This window comes from Trichomonas vaginalis, chromosome III (assembly GCF_026262505.1).
Source record: "Trichomonas vaginalis G3 chromosome III, whole genome shotgun sequence".
NCBI lineage: Eukaryota > Parabasalia > Trichomonadida > Trichomonadidae > Trichomonas > Trichomonas vaginalis.
Genome location: NC_067205.1, coordinates 3,674,914 through 3,691,092, shown reverse-complemented (window position 1 = coordinate 3,691,092; position 16,179 = coordinate 3,674,914). Strand labels below are relative to the sequence as shown.

At 36.9% G+C, this 16,179-nt stretch overlaps 13 protein-coding genes and 2 pseudogenes across 15 annotated transcripts, besides 1 other annotated feature; 9 read left to right on the top strand and 6 right to left on the bottom strand.

The window, feature by feature from the left end:
* Positions 1–838: 838 nt before the first annotated feature.
* Positions 839–1,457, top strand: TVAGG3_0635940 (annotated as a pseudogene). Its single transcript has one exon. A coding segment is annotated over exon 1 (619 nt).
* A 9-nt stretch (positions 1,458–1,466) lies between these two features.
* Positions 1,467–16,179: part of a mobile genetic element that runs on past the window's edge.
* Positions 4,529–5,065, top strand: TVAGG3_0635930 (protein of unknown function, DUF4106 family; the record flags this gene model as incomplete). Its single annotated transcript, XM_051241040.1, has 1 exon — positions 4,529–5,065. One exon carries the CDS (start codon positions 4,529–4,531, stop codon positions 5,063–5,065), a length of 537 nt encoding a protein of 178 aa, XP_051087627.1.
* On the top strand, positions 5,313–5,922 carry TVAGG3_0635920 (uncharacterized protein; the record flags this gene model as incomplete). Its single annotated transcript, XM_051241039.1, has 1 exon — positions 5,313–5,922. A coding segment is annotated over one exon (610 nt), but the record flags the coding sequence as incomplete, so codon positions are not given.
* TVAGG3_0635910 lies at positions 6,142–7,373 on the top strand (annotated as a pseudogene). Its single transcript has one exon. A coding segment is annotated over exon 1 (1,232 nt).
* Positions 7,411–7,830, top strand: TVAGG3_0635900 (protein of unknown function, DUF4108 family; the record flags this gene model as incomplete). The annotated part of the gene is made up of 1 exon (XM_051241038.1): positions 7,411–7,830. One exon carries the CDS (start codon positions 7,411–7,413, stop codon positions 7,828–7,830), a length of 420 nt encoding a protein of 139 aa, XP_051087625.1.
* On the bottom strand, positions 7,847–8,299 carry TVAGG3_0635890 (uncharacterized protein; the record flags this gene model as incomplete). The annotated part of the gene is made up of 1 exon (XM_051241037.1): positions 7,847–8,299. One exon carries the CDS (start codon positions 8,297–8,299, stop codon positions 7,847–7,849), a length of 453 nt encoding a protein of 150 aa, XP_051087624.1.
* Positions 8,761–9,210, top strand: TVAGG3_0635880 (protein of unknown function, DUF4106 family; the record flags this gene model as incomplete). Its single annotated transcript, XM_051241036.1, has 1 exon — positions 8,761–9,210. The coding sequence occupies one exon, from the start codon at positions 8,761–8,763 to the stop codon at positions 9,208–9,210; it is 450 nt and encodes a 149-aa protein (XP_051087623.1).
* On the top strand, positions 9,893–10,093 carry TVAGG3_0635870 (uncharacterized protein; the record flags this gene model as incomplete). The annotated part of the gene is made up of 1 exon (XM_051241035.1): positions 9,893–10,093. The coding sequence occupies one exon, from the start codon at positions 9,893–9,895 to the stop codon at positions 10,091–10,093; it is 201 nt and encodes a 66-aa protein (XP_051087622.1).
* TVAGG3_0635860 (uncharacterized protein) lies at positions 10,123–10,701 on the bottom strand (the record flags this gene model as incomplete). The annotated part of the gene is made up of 1 exon (XM_051241034.1): positions 10,123–10,701. The coding sequence occupies one exon, from the start codon at positions 10,699–10,701 to the stop codon at positions 10,123–10,125; it is 579 nt and encodes a 192-aa protein (XP_051087621.1).
* Positions 11,077–11,403, top strand: TVAGG3_0635850 (uncharacterized protein; the record flags this gene model as incomplete). The annotated part of the gene is made up of 1 exon (XM_051241033.1): positions 11,077–11,403. A coding segment is annotated over one exon (327 nt), but the record flags the coding sequence as incomplete, so codon positions are not given.
* TVAGG3_0635840 (HNH endonuclease family) lies at positions 12,061–12,759 on the top strand (the record flags this gene model as incomplete). Its single annotated transcript, XM_051241032.1, has 1 exon — positions 12,061–12,759. One exon carries the CDS (start codon positions 12,061–12,063, stop codon positions 12,757–12,759), a length of 699 nt encoding a protein of 232 aa, XP_051087619.1.
* TVAGG3_0635830 (uncharacterized protein) lies at positions 12,809–13,072 on the bottom strand (the record flags this gene model as incomplete). Its single annotated transcript, XM_051241031.1, has 1 exon — positions 12,809–13,072. The coding sequence occupies one exon, from the start codon at positions 13,070–13,072 to the stop codon at positions 12,809–12,811; it is 264 nt and encodes an 87-aa protein (XP_051087618.1).
* On the bottom strand, positions 13,364–13,531 carry TVAGG3_0635820 (DNA/RNA polymerases family; the record flags this gene model as incomplete). The annotated part of the gene is made up of 1 exon (XM_051241030.1): positions 13,364–13,531. The coding sequence occupies one exon, from the start codon at positions 13,529–13,531 to the stop codon at positions 13,364–13,366; it is 168 nt and encodes a 55-aa protein (XP_051087617.1).
* TVAGG3_0635810 (DNA/RNA polymerases family) lies at positions 13,622–13,954 on the bottom strand (the record flags this gene model as incomplete). Its single annotated transcript, XM_051241029.1, has 1 exon — positions 13,622–13,954. A coding segment is annotated over one exon (333 nt), but the record flags the coding sequence as incomplete, so codon positions are not given.
* Positions 15,001–15,499, bottom strand: TVAGG3_0635800 (uncharacterized protein; the record flags this gene model as incomplete). Its single annotated transcript, XM_051241028.1, has 1 exon — positions 15,001–15,499. A coding segment is annotated over one exon (499 nt), but the record flags the coding sequence as incomplete, so codon positions are not given.

Here is a 16,179-nt window from a genome sequence, read left to right as displayed (position 1 = left end):
GCGGATGAAGACAGTTCAAATGAAGCTTTAAAAATGCTGACTTTAAGAACGCCTTCGAAGCTCTTCATAGTAAGGTGAAACTAGTGAACGACTTCTCATCTGGAAAGAAACTGAAGTCTGAAGGTTTCGACAAAGAGTTAAGAGAAGTAGCACAAAATATGACGAAATAACAGATGCAGCAACGAGACAGGCAGTTCAAAGTGCCTATGACGCCGTTAGAGCAAACTGTTGTGGAAAGTCAAGAAAAGAGTTACAACAGACCAAAACAGACCTAGTAAATGCTTTCTTAAAACGAAAAGTCAGGTAGGACATTATGCTGCAGAACATATGTGCCAGCTGGTGGAACTTATATACCAGCTGGTGGAACTTATATACTAGCTAGTGGAACTTATATACCACCAAACCCTCCAAGAGAAGCACCTGCACCAGGACTACCTAAAACATTTACATCGTCACATGGACACAGACACAGGCATGCACCAAAACAACAACAACAACCAACAGTTCAAAATCCAGCACCACAACCAACAGTTCAAAACACTACACAACAACCAACAGTTCAAAACCCTGCACAGCAACCACAAACAGAGCAAGGACATAAAAGAAGTAGAGAAAAAGGAAACCAAGAATTCTTAAAAATGCTTAAGGAAGATATGGTTACCCAGATACTCTTGACTTTAGTGACAGATATAAAGAAGCTATTAAAAAGTTCAAGGAAGGAAATACTGACCCGAACCTATTTAGCTTTATGGTTCAGCACCAAATGGGATATAATTTCAAACCTGGAAAATACAAGCTCGCTAAGGGATATGATTTAATAGCATATCATCCAAATGACATGGATGAATTTACTCCGAGATATTTGATGTCAGAGCTAAATGATAATTCAACTCTCTTCATGAAACGCGTAAAAAATAGAGACGGAACGAAAGAAGAAAGGTTTATGAGTCCGGATGACTTAGATAGGGAACTTTTTAAAAACGGTCTCGGAATATATGAAATGCCACCAGATGAGGTACAAGAAACTCAACAGGAAGAAGTTCAGATACAACCAGACATGGAAGAAATAGTTCAGCAACAACAGCTAGAAGAGCCTGAAGGAAACGAACAAGTCCCTCCTTTGGAAACTAACTTCACAGAACTAGATGAAGATTTGGAACAGCCGAAAAATCTTGACCCTCAACAAGTGTATGCGGAGAATATGGAATCTTTCCAAGAGTCTAAGAAAAATTCGGCTGACATAGTAGAAGAATATCGAAAAATGTTCACCGACATACAAAAGACTCCAACATCAGATGAAAATATTCAGCATAGAATGGAAGTACTGAAAGAAAATGTACGCAAATACAACAATCCTTTTTACTTACGACCATATAACGTTCAATCTTTGGCTGAACTCGGTGAAAATAAAAGGTTAAATTTCAAACAAAACATATAGAAATGAAACATTGTTTAAAGTTCATTCAGAACCTAACCAATATGGAAACAAACCTACTTTTGTTTCTGCAGACTATGGAACTACAATGAGATGGGGTCATAAAGCAAATCCGGATAGGTGGTTCATAAACTTACAACCACAATTCCAAGAAGTTGTAGACGCAATGGAAGTGAATGGTGAACCAGATATAGCTGGTATTTTCAGCGCGGCTTTAATGCCATTGAAAGATATGAAACATGCAGATATTTTGGACCAGTATGAAATGAACATGGCTGATGGAAATATAACACCTGACGTTCTAGAACATTTATCTCAAAGAACTACACAGAACCATAGAGATGGTATATTTGGTGAAGAGTTTAGAAAGAAAGTTAGGGAGAGAGAAGGAAGAGAACCTATTGTACATGACCTTGCAAACGAAAGTTTGCAAAATGTCATAAAAACTTACTTTGCAGACAATGAATCGAGAAGGGATGAATATTTAAGAAAACTCAAATGGACAGTACAAATGAAATGTTAGTATTGAAAAACATGTTCCTTGACAAAATAAAACCAACTACAGAAATAAATGACGCAAGACTGAAACATTGGGTAAAAGCTTTCCCATTCACAAAAGATATTATTGGTAACATGGAAAGAAAACCAGAATGGCTACAAAAACATATATTTGGAAACGAGCTTATTCCATATGGACAGCTCTGTTTGAAGAGCTTGAACCGGAAACTCAGGAAAGAGTCATGCAAACAATACGCGAAGACTCAAATACAAACTATGACAAAATCTTTCTAGGATATAGGTTACCTGAGATGGGCGACCAGAGCCCAAAGGCAAAAAGGACATGGGAAATTTACAACATACTAGGTGAAACATGAGGCAAAGATGCAACAACTTGAAGCAGAGGGCAAGTTACCAAAAGCGACACCAAAGAAGAAGAGAAGAGTAGAACAAAGTGAAAGTAGTGAAGAAGTAACTTCATCTAGTGAAAGTAGTGGCAATGAAGGAAAAAGAAGAGTTAAAAACTCAGTCAGGAAGAAAGTAAAGCTTGGTACGAGTGGGTTCTATTATGACACATAAATCCAACTATTCTATATTTTTACCCATATGAAATGTACGCCGCTCAGAATATAACGCCAACAGTTTTGGATGCCATGAACGGAAATGTTTCCGAATGTATAACGAATGCGACAATGCCATTAGAAGGTCAGAAATAGTTCCTGGAACTTACGAATATACAACTGCTGTTTCTTATGGAAACGTAGGTGAGTTTGGAGAAGTTCTTCAACAACAGTAGATATTGCTTGCGACAGGTTTCATATTATTTCTATGTGACAACTCATTCTTATACGTGGAACAAGACATTGAAATAAAACCTTCTGCCAAGTTGTCTGACAAGAAAGGTTGCAATGGAATTTTCTATGTCGGATACCAATATGCTCCAGAAGTTTTCATGGGATATAAGATATATTCTAACTCTGACTTAGTTCAAACAGTAACATGGGCAAACTATGAATGGTTCGCTTTGAGAAACTCAGTACAACCACAAGCTAGAGAACAAACAGACCAGTATGCAAATATTGAGAAAATAAGAAGACTTGACCCTAACGTTCCAGGAGTTTATGTTAACCTTTCTGGTTCAGATGGAAATGCTGCCACTAAAGTAAAACTGAAACTTAGAGTTCCTTTGTCATCTTTCCTCATCTTCAGGTTTTTAAGATACTTGCCAAACTGGGCAGGAAAAATTTCTATCGAACTTACTCCAAGCAAAAATAACTTAGTCATTGCACAAACACAAGACCCATTCACTATTACAGACGTAAAGGGAACAAATAAAACGTCATTCGCCGAATTTTGCAAAGACAAAGTTGACTTAGACTTTGGTTTCTCAAACATTCAACACTGAAGTAAACTATTATTTCAATGCTGCTGGAGACTGCTTGGGACCCAGTTAAGTTCACATGCGAAAAATTTGAATGCAAGAGAATAGAAAGCAGACTTGCAGTCTATATGTTGGACCCAGATATTTCAAATGCTTTAGCTGCCAAATATATTGCAGTTCCACTTATGTTCCCTATACACCAAATATCTGTCAAAGACTTTGCAGGTGAAGTTGGAAACCAAAGTGCTGACCCAGGTGCAAGAACAGATATTGCTTTAACAACTGCAATGAAACATGCAGATACTATGTTTGTACTGTTCAGACGAACTATAAATGACTATTCTTGTTTCTACAACCCTGGTATTAAATATCATATAAACATAGATGGCAAATATTATCCAAGAGAAGAATATTCTACAGTTGAGGATATGAGGTCATACAACTTGACATTAGATGCTATGAACTTTAACAACAACTTCACAACAACCATTAACCCTGAAATGCAAAGTTCTATTATGCCATATGTGAAAGTATGGACTCATACAGGAGGTCAAAAAACTCAATATACAAATGGAGACCGTTCAAACTTTTGGCTTGGCATTCCATTTGCTGACTCAGAAGACTTTATGGGTGGTATTTCAACTGTTGGTACTGTACAAATACAATATACTGGTGACAGAGACGGTCCAGATGAATTGAAGCAAAGAAGTTTACAAAACCAATAGCACTTTTCACGGAAGATGCTCTTTTGAAGATTCGTTCGATGAAACCTGCTGGGGCTCCTCAGATTGGCATAACGACAGCTTCCATCGAGCAGATTTTGGCAGCAGGTCAGTAAGTTGTTCTTGAACTGACTTCTCTCCGTCAAATATTGACAGTACGCCAGTTTTGACATAATATTGTATTATAAACTTACCTTTAGAAATATCTGTAAGTTTTGAAGTTATATTTTTGTCTGCTTCAAGAACTTTCACCATTTCAGTTATACCAACTTTCTTTGCTTTATGAAAATATTTTGGTTCAGCAAAGACTGCTATTCTATAACATTTTCCATTGTTTGTGTAAAGAACTATTCTGTCAATGTATTTGTATTGTTTGTGTGTGTAAACTTTGTTCTGCTTCAATTCAATAAGATATCCGAATACGTCCATCTTTTTATTCTAAGTAAAATGTCATTTCCGAAAAATAGAAGCGTAAGTGTTTCAAAAGGTTTAATGGCGGTGGCAGATGTGAAGTTAAATTCACCAACTCAAACAAACAGTCAAAGTGTTATTGTCAATGTCAAAGACAGAGATGTTGAAGTGGGGAAACCATACGAAGACGAAGATGGTATAACAATTGTTCCTGTAAAAGAACAACCAACATATCCTGAAGTTAGCAGAGACTTAAGTTCTGTTGCAGATATTCGAAACGACTACCAACAACTGAAAGACAAACTTCAAACTCAGGAGAAGATTTGTCAAGCTTTAAGTATAATGTTAAACTTGGTCGAACACAACCCTGTAAAAGTGAACTCATATGTCATTGCACCTCATGAAGTTTTGAAAGAACTATTGAAACTTTTGACAGAGGCAGACGATATAAACATCAAAGAAATAGAACCCGACATTAGTTGCTGTGGTGTTTCATATAATGTCATTGACAAGATATACGTTATGAAAGGAGGTGAAACGTTGAACTTAAAATATAGTTTCCCAGACGTTATAAAAATATTTGACGACCACAACATTTCATTAAAATTTATTTGCTAAGTAAAAATGTCAAAACTTCTTGAAAGATGTTTGAAGAAAAATAATATAGACTTTATTTCATGTAAAGGACTTTACACACTTTTGAACGATATGAAAGACCCTGTTTTGTTTGTTCGTGTAGACAAAGGAAAGTTCTATGTCTTTACAAAATATTTGAACTTCTTAGACAGAGAACTTCAAGAAACGCCATGTGAAAGTTTAGATGAAGTTCTTCTCCACTTTCAGAAAAACTTTTAAATATATATAAATGGCAGAAGACATAATGGTTTATACTATTACGACTAAAAACCCTGAGTCATATAATTCTATAACAACAAACTTACAAAGTCCTCAAGGACGATATTGTAAACTAACCTTAAACACAATGACGACTAAAGCCTGTTTTGCTCTTTTGACACCAGAAGACTTTATTGTTGTGAATGGTAAAAAATACTCCTTTGAAGATACTTACTCAGATATACCACCAACAGGTTTTGTTGACTTATTTAATACTTTAAGTACGGGTGTAACATGTGCTGCAACTAGAGCAGGTTTCATTATGTTTGGATGTCCGACTGAGTTTACTATAAACGATATGAGCTATAATACAAAACTTATTTCTGGTTTTTACTACCAACAGTTTCCTATAACAGGAAAAGGTGTCATACAAGGAATGTCTATTCCATTGACATTAAGCACACCAATCTTATATATTGTTTCAAACTTAGGTTCAAAGTGTTATTCGAATGTCGACAGAAACTATTATGACCAAAAGATACTTATGCGTATAAACAATACTTTCTCTGCTGGTTTGCCTATTGTTCATTCGAATGCAGAATTTTCAACCTTAGTGAACTCAAACACTTTGGCAAGTATAAACGTTGACATTAGTTGACGCAAACTTTGTTCCTGTAAAACTTTTATGTCCTATGTATTTGTCAATGACGGCAGAAAGTTTCGAATTGGAAGATGCAACTGGTGAAAGTATTGTATTACAAGAACAACTTCAACAACAAATAGCTCAAGAACAACAAATGCAACAAATGGAACAACAAAGTCAAGAATAAAAAAATAATATTTTTTTTATTTTTATAAAAATGTACAGAATAGATGTTTCAGATTTTTATGACTTCCAAGCATTCAGAAATATGTGTCCATTTAGAGACTATAACAAAGCAGTCGAGAATTTGAAACGTTTAGTCATTTATGTCGACTCTGCCCCAGAATGTTATGTTATGAAAGAATGGGATGTAGTCTTTAACAAACCTAAAGCGACAATAGTTTCAGAACAAGAATGTAGACAGAAACTTAAGAAAATAAAAGTCGTACAAGTTGGCATGAAGATGTTAGATGCTTGGGATATCTTATTGTCAAAGTTAGAAGATTTTTCAGTTCGAGGTATAAAGTTCTATACACCTTCTCCAAACTTCTATTCTATCTTCACTGGATATAAATACGAACAAGTAGAATGGAAAGAAAATATTATAGAAGCTTGGTTAGACCATGTCAAAGAAATTATATGCAATGGAAACGAAAAGGTTTATGAGTATATCTTATGTTGGTTTGCAAACATCTTACAACATCCAAGTGCTAAAAATGAAACTGCTCTCATTATAATTGGAAAACAAGGAACTGGTAAGAATACTTTCTTTACAGATATCTTATGCAAACTGTTAGAAGGTTATTCGAACCCTAATATGACAAACTTAGAAAACATCTGCGGTAAATTTAACTCTTCTATTGAGAATATGAAACTTATAGTTTGCAATGAACTTCAAAGTATAGATACAACAAAAGTTTTGAACTCAGATGCTTTGAAGAGTCTTATAACAGACAAAGTTGGAGTTGTTGAAAGAAAGTATAAAGACCAAAGAGTTTGTGAAAATGTTGCAAACTTCATTATGGTTTCAAACAATGCTGTTCCGATGAAGTTAGAAAGTTCTGACAGAAGATATGTAGTTGTCAGAACGTCAGATTCTCATATGCAAGATACAGAATATTTTGACGACTTAGCAGAAACTTTGACATCTGACTTTTACAACCACTTGTTCTCATATTTCATGACATTAGATATTTCTAAGTTCAATCCAAGACAAATTCCACATACCGAAGAGAGACAAACATTGTTAGAAGCAAACAAGAGTGTATATGAACTGTTCATAGAAGAAAGCGACTTTGAGTGTTTAGATGAAAGTCTTTATATGATGAATATAAACAATATTGTCAAGTATGGTTATATGCAGCGTCTAAACGAACATTCTTGGCAAATGTCAAAAGTCTTTTAGACGTACAGAATGGTGTATATACAAAGAAAAATTTTTCTGAGTAAATTTTAAAAAAAAATATTTTTTTATCCGATAGAAAAGATGACGAAATTCATCTCAGTAAACAAGTACATGTCAGGACTTAAAGAAGAACTAGACCCATTCACATATTTGAATGTTTACTTCTACCATTTTGAAAAGTCTTCATTCAGCAAAGTTTGGAACATCGAACCAGTTAAGTTTGCTATTGTGACTAAAAATGGTGCGAAATTTGAAGACTTAGACATAGAAGGTTTGTTAACAGTCAAAGAAAGTTTTGACAGAAGGTTCTCAAACCTTAAAGAAGGCAAAGCATACAAACTTGTTATACCTTATGAACCAAAGAAGACAGACGACTATGAATATTATGAGTCTAAAGTTGTAGAAGTTCAAGGTAAATTGGGTAAAAAGATTTTAGAGTCTAAGCCAGTGTTTGCTCCTAAAGAGGAAGAGAACATTGACATTGACCCAGAAATGTTCTAAAAATAAAATTTTATTTTTACATGTCAAATTTCTTTTTCTCTGGAACTGGTTCAGGTTCTTTCTTCTCTTCTTCTACTTTCTTTTCTTTCTTTTCTCTCTTCTTCTTTTCTGGTGGAGTTATGTCAAATTTGGCGCAACCATATTTATGTAAAAGTTCTTTGTCCTTTAATAGCTCTTCTATTCTGTTTTCTATTTCATCTTCAAGAACAGCGCATGTGTCTTCTTTGCATTCTAAGAACTTTTGTTGGACTTCATCTTTCCAATCGGCGTCATCTCTGTCAACAAGTCTGTCATTGACAAATTTTAAGACTGCTCTGCTTAATGTTTTATGGTTCTTGTCATATTCCCAGAAACAGAACTTTAGAACAAATTCACCTTTCTTGTTTACACTATGTAAGATTTTATGGTCGACAGATGTTTTGCTGTCGAAAAGCTTGTCTCGAATATAGATAGCGAAATCGCTAGACATTTTCTAAAAGATAAAAATTTTAATTTTTCTAAAAATATGTTAGAAAAAAAGTTTGCTGACATTGACAAGAAATTTGAGAATGTTTTAAACAAGAACAAGAGGAAGTTAGAAAATGCTCAGATAAAGCCTATACATGACAAGTTCTTATTTGCTCAGAATGGTATAACAGGTCTAATTGCACCACCTGGGTCGGGTAAGACTTTCACTTATCTTAAAATGGCTGCACAACAACAAGAACTAGATGAGAAGAACCCATTCTATGAGTTAGTTGTTATTTGTGTACTTCTGGTCAATTTGACCAAACCGTCAATTCGTTCAAAGATATTATAAAGAAGTCTAAGTTAGTATGTATAAAGGATACTGAGTTGTTAGATTGGATAAAGAAGTACCAAAGAAGAGTTTTGAAGTATAATGCTATAAATGAGTATATAAATTCGAAGTTTAAAGACCCAAATGAGGAAATGCAGAGAATATTAGAGAAGAAACACTTCAGAAACAAACAGAAAGAGATAGAATACATTTCGAAGAAATTGCAATCTTACGATTGGAAGACTTACCCTCATAGATGTCTTCTTATCTTAGATGATTTCGCCTCTCATCCTTTGTTAAAGAATAGAGAACAAGATATGTGTCGAATTCTTAAGAAGCTCAGACACTTTAACATCTCAGTTGTCATTTGTGTACAGACAGCCAAGAGTTTAAGTAAGGATGTTAAAAGAATACTTACTGACATAATACTTTTCCCCGGATTGTCCGAAGACGATTTCATGGAACTTATGAAAGAGTCCATGGCAGGTAAGTTTGACAGACATGAACTATGGGAGAAGTACAAAGTCATACAAGACCCTCATACTTCTTTCAGAATTCATATCTACGCAAACAAAGTTCAAATTGTAAAAAGTCAAGCTTGAAAAATGTAAGTGTTTAGTCTTAGTAAGGATATCTCTTCGCGAAGCATATGCCGTCCTTGAGTTTTATGTACGTGAAGAGAAGTACAATGAATTCAATTACGAGTACAATTGCAATGACAACTAAGGCAACTATTTTTGTCTTTTGCCAGCAAGGGTACTTCTTCTCTTCCAATGGTTCGGCAGAACTATACTCACTCATGAGAAATGCCAAAACGGTTTAATAGAAAAAGTGAAAGTTATTCTTCATTTTTTTGTATGTAAGATATGATTTCAGGGATTTTTTTGACGAAGTGCAAATCTTCACTTCGTCAAAAATAACAGTTATATAATGAAAAAGTGAAAGTTATTCTTCATTTTTTTGTATGTAAGATATGATTTCAGGGATTTTTTTGACGAAGTGCAAATCTTCACTTCGTCAAAAATAACAGTTATATAATGAAAAAGTGTCATTTTTTTCATGTCAGAAGACTCGAAGGTGCAACACTTCCAAAATACCGACGAACTCAGAAGAGCAGCATGGCAGTATGTTCTTGACAACTTCTTTGAGTTCTCCAGGTACACCTTGGAAAATGCTGAAGAACTCCGACACAGAGAATTTGGAGAAATTGCGCTCCAATACTACCTTGACAAACAAAGGGTAAAATAAGACTAAAAACCTAACGTTTAAAAAGTGACATTTTTAATGAGCTCCGAGTCACCGAGAAAACTTGGTCAGATGTTAGCAGCTTACTTCCCTGAGGAGGATGGAAGCGTTACATACATAAGGTTCAAAAACAACGAACCTGGAATTGCGTACCAAATTCGCAATTACATGACCATGGAAGAGTACGAAAGGTTCCTACAAGAGAAACCAGCTCTAAACAACTCAGAAAAGAAAGAATAAAAAGTTTAACTCGTAATTGTTTATTTTTTTTACTTGTATGGGCAAGCTGCAAGAATGAAGTCGACTATCTCAGTCTTTGTCTTGACCAGTTGGACGGCTCTTGTGAGTATGTCTGTTTTGCGGTCTCCAGCTGGTGTCTGACCTTCGTAATTGCGCATGTTCTTGAGAGCTCCAACTGTAAATGATTGTAGGATGAAGAGTCTCTCAGACTGCTTGAGGTAGTCGTCTCTGTCTTTGACCGAATCTGTGGTGCGAGTCGAATCGGTCGATTTGAGGGAAGAGACTGAAAGCCTGTCATCTTCCATCGGGGCTGTGGCATAATCTTTGCGTAAGCGGTTCAGACCTTCTTCGAACTCTTGGTCTCTCTTCGATTTGGATTGAGATTGGAATTGCTGGGGTGGAGCTTGCTGGAACATCCAAGGGTTGGGGAAGTAAGGCATAGGCTGAGGAGGGTAGTTCGGGAAGCCTTGTGGTGGGTAGTAACCTTGAGGTGGAAATTGGTAGTAATTCGGAGGTACTTGCTGGAACTGAGGTTGCTGAGGAGACTGTTGTGGTTCTTTAGGTTCCTCTGGTTTGGGAATGGACTGGGTTGGTGGGACGTGGGACATTCGTTTGTGGCTTAATCGTCGGACCACAACGATAAAAATCTCTGCTACTAGCAGTACTTTTACTGACAGTAGCAGTACTTTTACTGACAGTAGCAGTACTTTTTCTGACAGTAGCAGTACTTTTTCTGACAGTAGCAGTACTTTTACTGACAGTAGCAGTACTTTATCGTCGAAAACCCTCTCAAATTTTCCTTTTTACTGACAGTAGCAGTACTTTTACTGACAGTAGCAGTACTTTTACTGACAGTAGCAGTACTTTTACTGACAGTAGCAGTACTTTTTCTGACAGTAGCAGTACTTTTACTGACAGTAGCAGTACTTTTACTGACAGTAGCAATGGTCGAGGTCGAACCTACCGACGAGGCAATTTACCTAATTGAAATTAACGAGCTTGTTAAAGACTTCCTCAGGCAGAATGTAAAAGGCAAGCTTGTTAACGGTTGGATAACGGGAAGGGCTGCCTTGAATCTCGAGACTTCGACCGGAATTCCAATTCAAATACCAGAAAACACTCCTTTCGACGACATAAAGCAAGCAAAGAAGGAAGCCATTATAAAGTTCTTTGCCAAGCGTCCTTGGATACTACTTCCAAACAGAGAGAACCCTTTCCCAAGAATGAACCAAATTCTCAAGGGTCTCCTTCACTTCTCGGGTCAGCCGTTCTACATAACCTGTGAAGGCGACATCCAACCAGTTCAGTAAACCTTAACGTTTAGAGTAAAAACATTTTTTCATTTTTTTGAATGAAGCAAGTTAAATTCGTCCCACACCAATCTCAATAGACCGATGAAGAGTTTCAAGCCATGGTTGAAGACGTTGAGAACGACATAGACGGCGAACTTGAAGGAGCTCAAATCACAATTGCAACCAAAATTGCAGAAGTCAAGGAACAGATAGCTCCACTTAAAGCTACCAAAGCTACTCTTGACCTCATGGATAGTTACCGTTTAGATGTCAAGAGTGGAATAAGACAATTAAAATTAAAACTCTTAAATTACGAAGCTATACTCCAAAGTTAGCAGAAATGAGAAGACTTTACCAGAGCTACTTACATGTAAGGGACTTACCTTCAAGCAGTCCGACCAAAGATGAATTTGTTGACATTGTCCCAATTTTGTCCGAAAGTCAGCTCAGATGTTTCGAACTGCTCCCAACATATCCAGAATATGAACGTTTGCCTGAACTCTTCCACAATCTCAAAAAACGTTTTTTGGTTCTCATGTTCGAAACTTTTATCGGAAGAGACAACAAACGTTCAGAAGAAGAACAAGATATTATTTTAAACTTGTTGTATGACTTAACCGTCATAACAAGCTTTTTGAAGTAAAACCGTCATTCTCAAACCACTTCATTTTTTCGATGTCCGAACAAGCACCGAAGCCGAACACAATGGCAGATGTCCTTTCAAGGTTGCCAGACAAGCGCCCAGTTCAACTTCAAATTGTCCAATTGAACGCTCATCTGACAAACACCATTAAGACTCTCCAAAGTAGTCTTATGTTAGAGATAACCAATCTCAAAGCCAATGTCCTCATGAACCAAGCTTCCAATGAGAAAGTCCTGAACGATTTCGCGGAAACCTTGCGCCAATACGACACAGAGAACCAAAACCTTGCCCGACTCATCTACCGTTTCTTCGAAGAGATTGACACCATCTGGGCGGCACTCGGAAAGGACAGAACCTCCAACACCGTAATTCGTGAACACAGAATTGCCGAAGGTATTATCAAAGAAGAGGAAGAAGAGGAAGAAGAGGAAGAAGAGGAAGAAGAGAAACACGAAGAAGAGGAAGTTTGGGCAACCCTTGTTATCGATGACGGTTACGAAATTTCCCAACCCTACCCATACCAAATCCGCAACAAGGAGACAGGCAAGGTTCTTACCCCAGTCCTCAACAACTTGGGACACTTGAACCTTAACCTTCGGAATCACGGTTCAATTTCCATGGGCAAGCTTGTCGCAATTCAATGGGTTCCAAATCCAGACAAGAAGACGAAGGTCAGACACATTGACGGTGACAAGCTCAACAACCGTAAGGAGAACCTCGAGTGGTTCTAAGAGTAAAAAAATTTTATTTTAGGGGAAAACCCCAAGTAAATTTAGGTGTTTATTTGGATAAGTATGTTAAATTAATGGTAATTTGGAAAATTAGTTCCCGACCTTTGAATTGGGCTCTTTCGTTATCCCAGTTGCGTAGGAGGTCGTCCCAGAGGAGTTGGTAGAATTGCCAATTCAAGGACGATTTGTCCTCCCAGGCATTGAGGATGTACTGCTCGTAGAGTCTCATGACCTCTGCCTTGCACCAGACACCCTCTCCCTTGGAACGTAAGGCTTCTTCGAAGTGCTCGAATGCGATTGGCTGCTTGACCATCCGAAATGACACTTTTTGTCCGTTTGGTCAATGTTCGTGTCTCGTGCCATAGTCGACGAAAATACAGACAAACAGGTTATATATGAGTTTGAGACCAAGAATGGTGTAACTCGACCTGTCCGATTCAAAGACTCCGAGGGCGACCATGAAATTAAACGGAAATTAGCTAGGAAGGAATATAAAATGGACTGGTTGCCACCACCTCCACCACCACCTTTGTTCCTCAAGTAAATAAGCTTTTCCCGTTCCCAAGAATTCCCACATTTTAATTCAAATTCGAATAAAAATTTTTTATTTCATGAAATGTTTAACTATTTCACCATCTTCTTTAACACCCCAGTACTTACGCTTGGAGAGGACATGAACTTCGGTGAAAATTTTGTCCAATTTGAATTGACCCATCTTCTCACCGACTAAACCCATTTCAATGAGTTTGTTGTATCCTTCTTCGTTCGTCATGAGTGCGTCAATGTTCTCATAGTAAACCTTGACTTTCGATTTGACTTCCGAGAAGAACTCATTGTAGTTGTCAAGGACTGCCTTTGCGAACTGAGGGTAAGACCAATGTTCGACAATAGGTTTTAATGTGGTTACTAAGCCACTTTGACCTTGAGTGAATTCGTACTTCAAAACAAAAGGAGAAAACCTTTCAACAAAGTTGTCGACCTTCTCATAATGTTTACTCTTCATCTCTTGAGGTTTCTTAATGGAATATCCCCATGTCGAATTCATAAGCAATTTGAGTGTCATTGCAAGTTTGGGGTTTGAAGCTTTCCTAATATCATACAGTTGTTGTATGACTTTTCCAACTGTATAGTTCCTTCCCGGGAACTCACCATCTTCGTTTGGAATTCCAGTCGGAATATATTGGACAAACCTCATGTACGCAGCGTTAAGGTCGACATAGTATATCTTTTCGTATGAGTCGAACTTGTCGCAACCAATGGTCCAGTTTGTGGAAATTCAAGTGAGTCTCTTATCTTCTGAGAAACTTCTCCTGTTATCTCATAAACATCTCGAAGCAACCTGTTTCATATAAAACCTTCTGACCTAACTCAGATGCTCTCCAATACAATTTGACGTCAATTGGATGTCTCAATGGAAGTTTGTTTATAGCATCTTGAAGTTCTTGCAACCTCATTGGAAGTTCTTCTGGTTCAGGTTGGTATCCGAACATACCAACTCCTTGTGGAACTGTGTACTTCTTTTGTACTAGAACTTTGTCTGGAACAACTTTTGGTCTTGCTAACAATGAAAAGTTTGTTTCGTCTTTTGGTACAAAAGTTTCTGTCAGCTTGTCATCTGGAATTGGTTCCAACAAACCTTTCTCGAAAAGAATGTTTACAGCTCTGACAATGTTGCACTTGCCTTTTCCGAACAATGGGTTTGTAAGACTTTCGTTCAACATGAAGTGGTTGTGGACAATTACAATCTTCAACCATGGTAAATTGAACTCAACAACATAGTCGTCATGTGAAGAACCTTTAGCTGTAGGTATGTTGACTCGGATATTGACATTTGCCAACGGTGCAATTTTTGCCAATTGACCTCTGAGAATGTACCTTGTCTTCACACATGACTCAAGATACTTCATCTTCTCATCTGTAACAAGACCAGAGTTCCTGAGACATGTAAGAATGCAAGGTTCATTGACAATTGTTTCAATTGAATTGTAAATTCCATACCTTGTCAAGTCAATGTCAGACTTATTTATGAAGGGAAGTATCCAGCATGTTGTCTGACTGCTTGAGGGTTAGGTTGGTACCATTCGAACTTGACACTTGCAATTCCTTCAATTGCATTCAAAATGTCTGAGTCGGAGTCAACCATTTGTTCTCTCTTTGTAGTCTTGAAAGCGTCAAGAAGTTTTGCGGCTGTTTGTTCATTGCCATGTGCATAGTAAATGTGACCATCCAAATCTGTTATGGTCAATCTGAGATTGTGTCCTTTCTTATTTCCGTCTTGTATGGCAGCAAGTACTCCCATGAAGCCTTCTTTGTTCTTTCCTTCGTCAAAGTTTACTGTAAAGGTTCGACCAGATGTAATTTGACTTCTAACTTCACGATACTTTTCATATGCATATCTTGTTCTTTCCATGGGAGCATGTGTGTCTTCACCTTTTCCTTTTTTCCTTCTCAAAGGATGCAATTGTTCGTCATGTTTCCAGTAGAATCTGGCAAAGCCGTCGTGTCCTTCAACTTGAGGTTCACTAACATCGAAAGGCATGTCCATAAGACGTTCTTCTTCTAACCTCTCTAGTCTGTTTGGATAATTGGCACGTGCTGTTTCCAAATCCATTTCGTAGCGAAGACCAGACAATTTGTCATAGACTTTTATGGGTCTTCCCTTCCTATATTTAAACTTCTTCGAAACTCTCCAACCATATCTTTGTAACTCTGCTTTTATTCTAGCAGACTTTCTATCCATTCTATATGGGGGCATTTTTATAAAAATAAAAAAATATTTTTTTCTTTACTTTACATAACGCCTGCTGCCATAAGTCTTTGACGCCAACCCATACCAGCTAATGAAGGTTGACTTGGTTTAGTTTCCAAACTAAACTTTGGTTTTGGTTTATCTTCAGTTTTTGGTTTTTCTTCTTCTATCGGTTTTTCGTCACTTTTCGGTTCCTCTGACTTTACTTCACTTGCAGGAACAGTTGTGTCGTCAACATCTTCATAAATATCATATGCCATTTGTTTTTTTTTCCTTTCAACTTTTTGTGTTTGTTGTAAAGTTTAGAATATTTCGACTCTAAGTCAATGAGATGTTCTATAATGAACTGTTGGTCAGTGAAGTAAACTTTTCCATCTGTTGTCTCGAAAGCTCCTTCAGACTTCAATATTTTATTTGTGAGAGTCTGTTTTTTTTTGAGATACTAGCCGTTCCATTTTTATGAAAAGTGACTTTGTAGTTAGGGTTTGTATTTCCAGACCTGGCACTTTCTATTATTGAATTTTTCTCTTCATCTGTAAGTTCTTTGACAGGTTTTGACAATGGTTCTGAACTTTTTGTTTGTGGTGTCAAATCTACCGTTTCAACTTCTTCGGTCATTTCATCTCAGTAAAAAATTTTAGTTTGGTTTGTTTTCAACTGGTTGTTTAGGT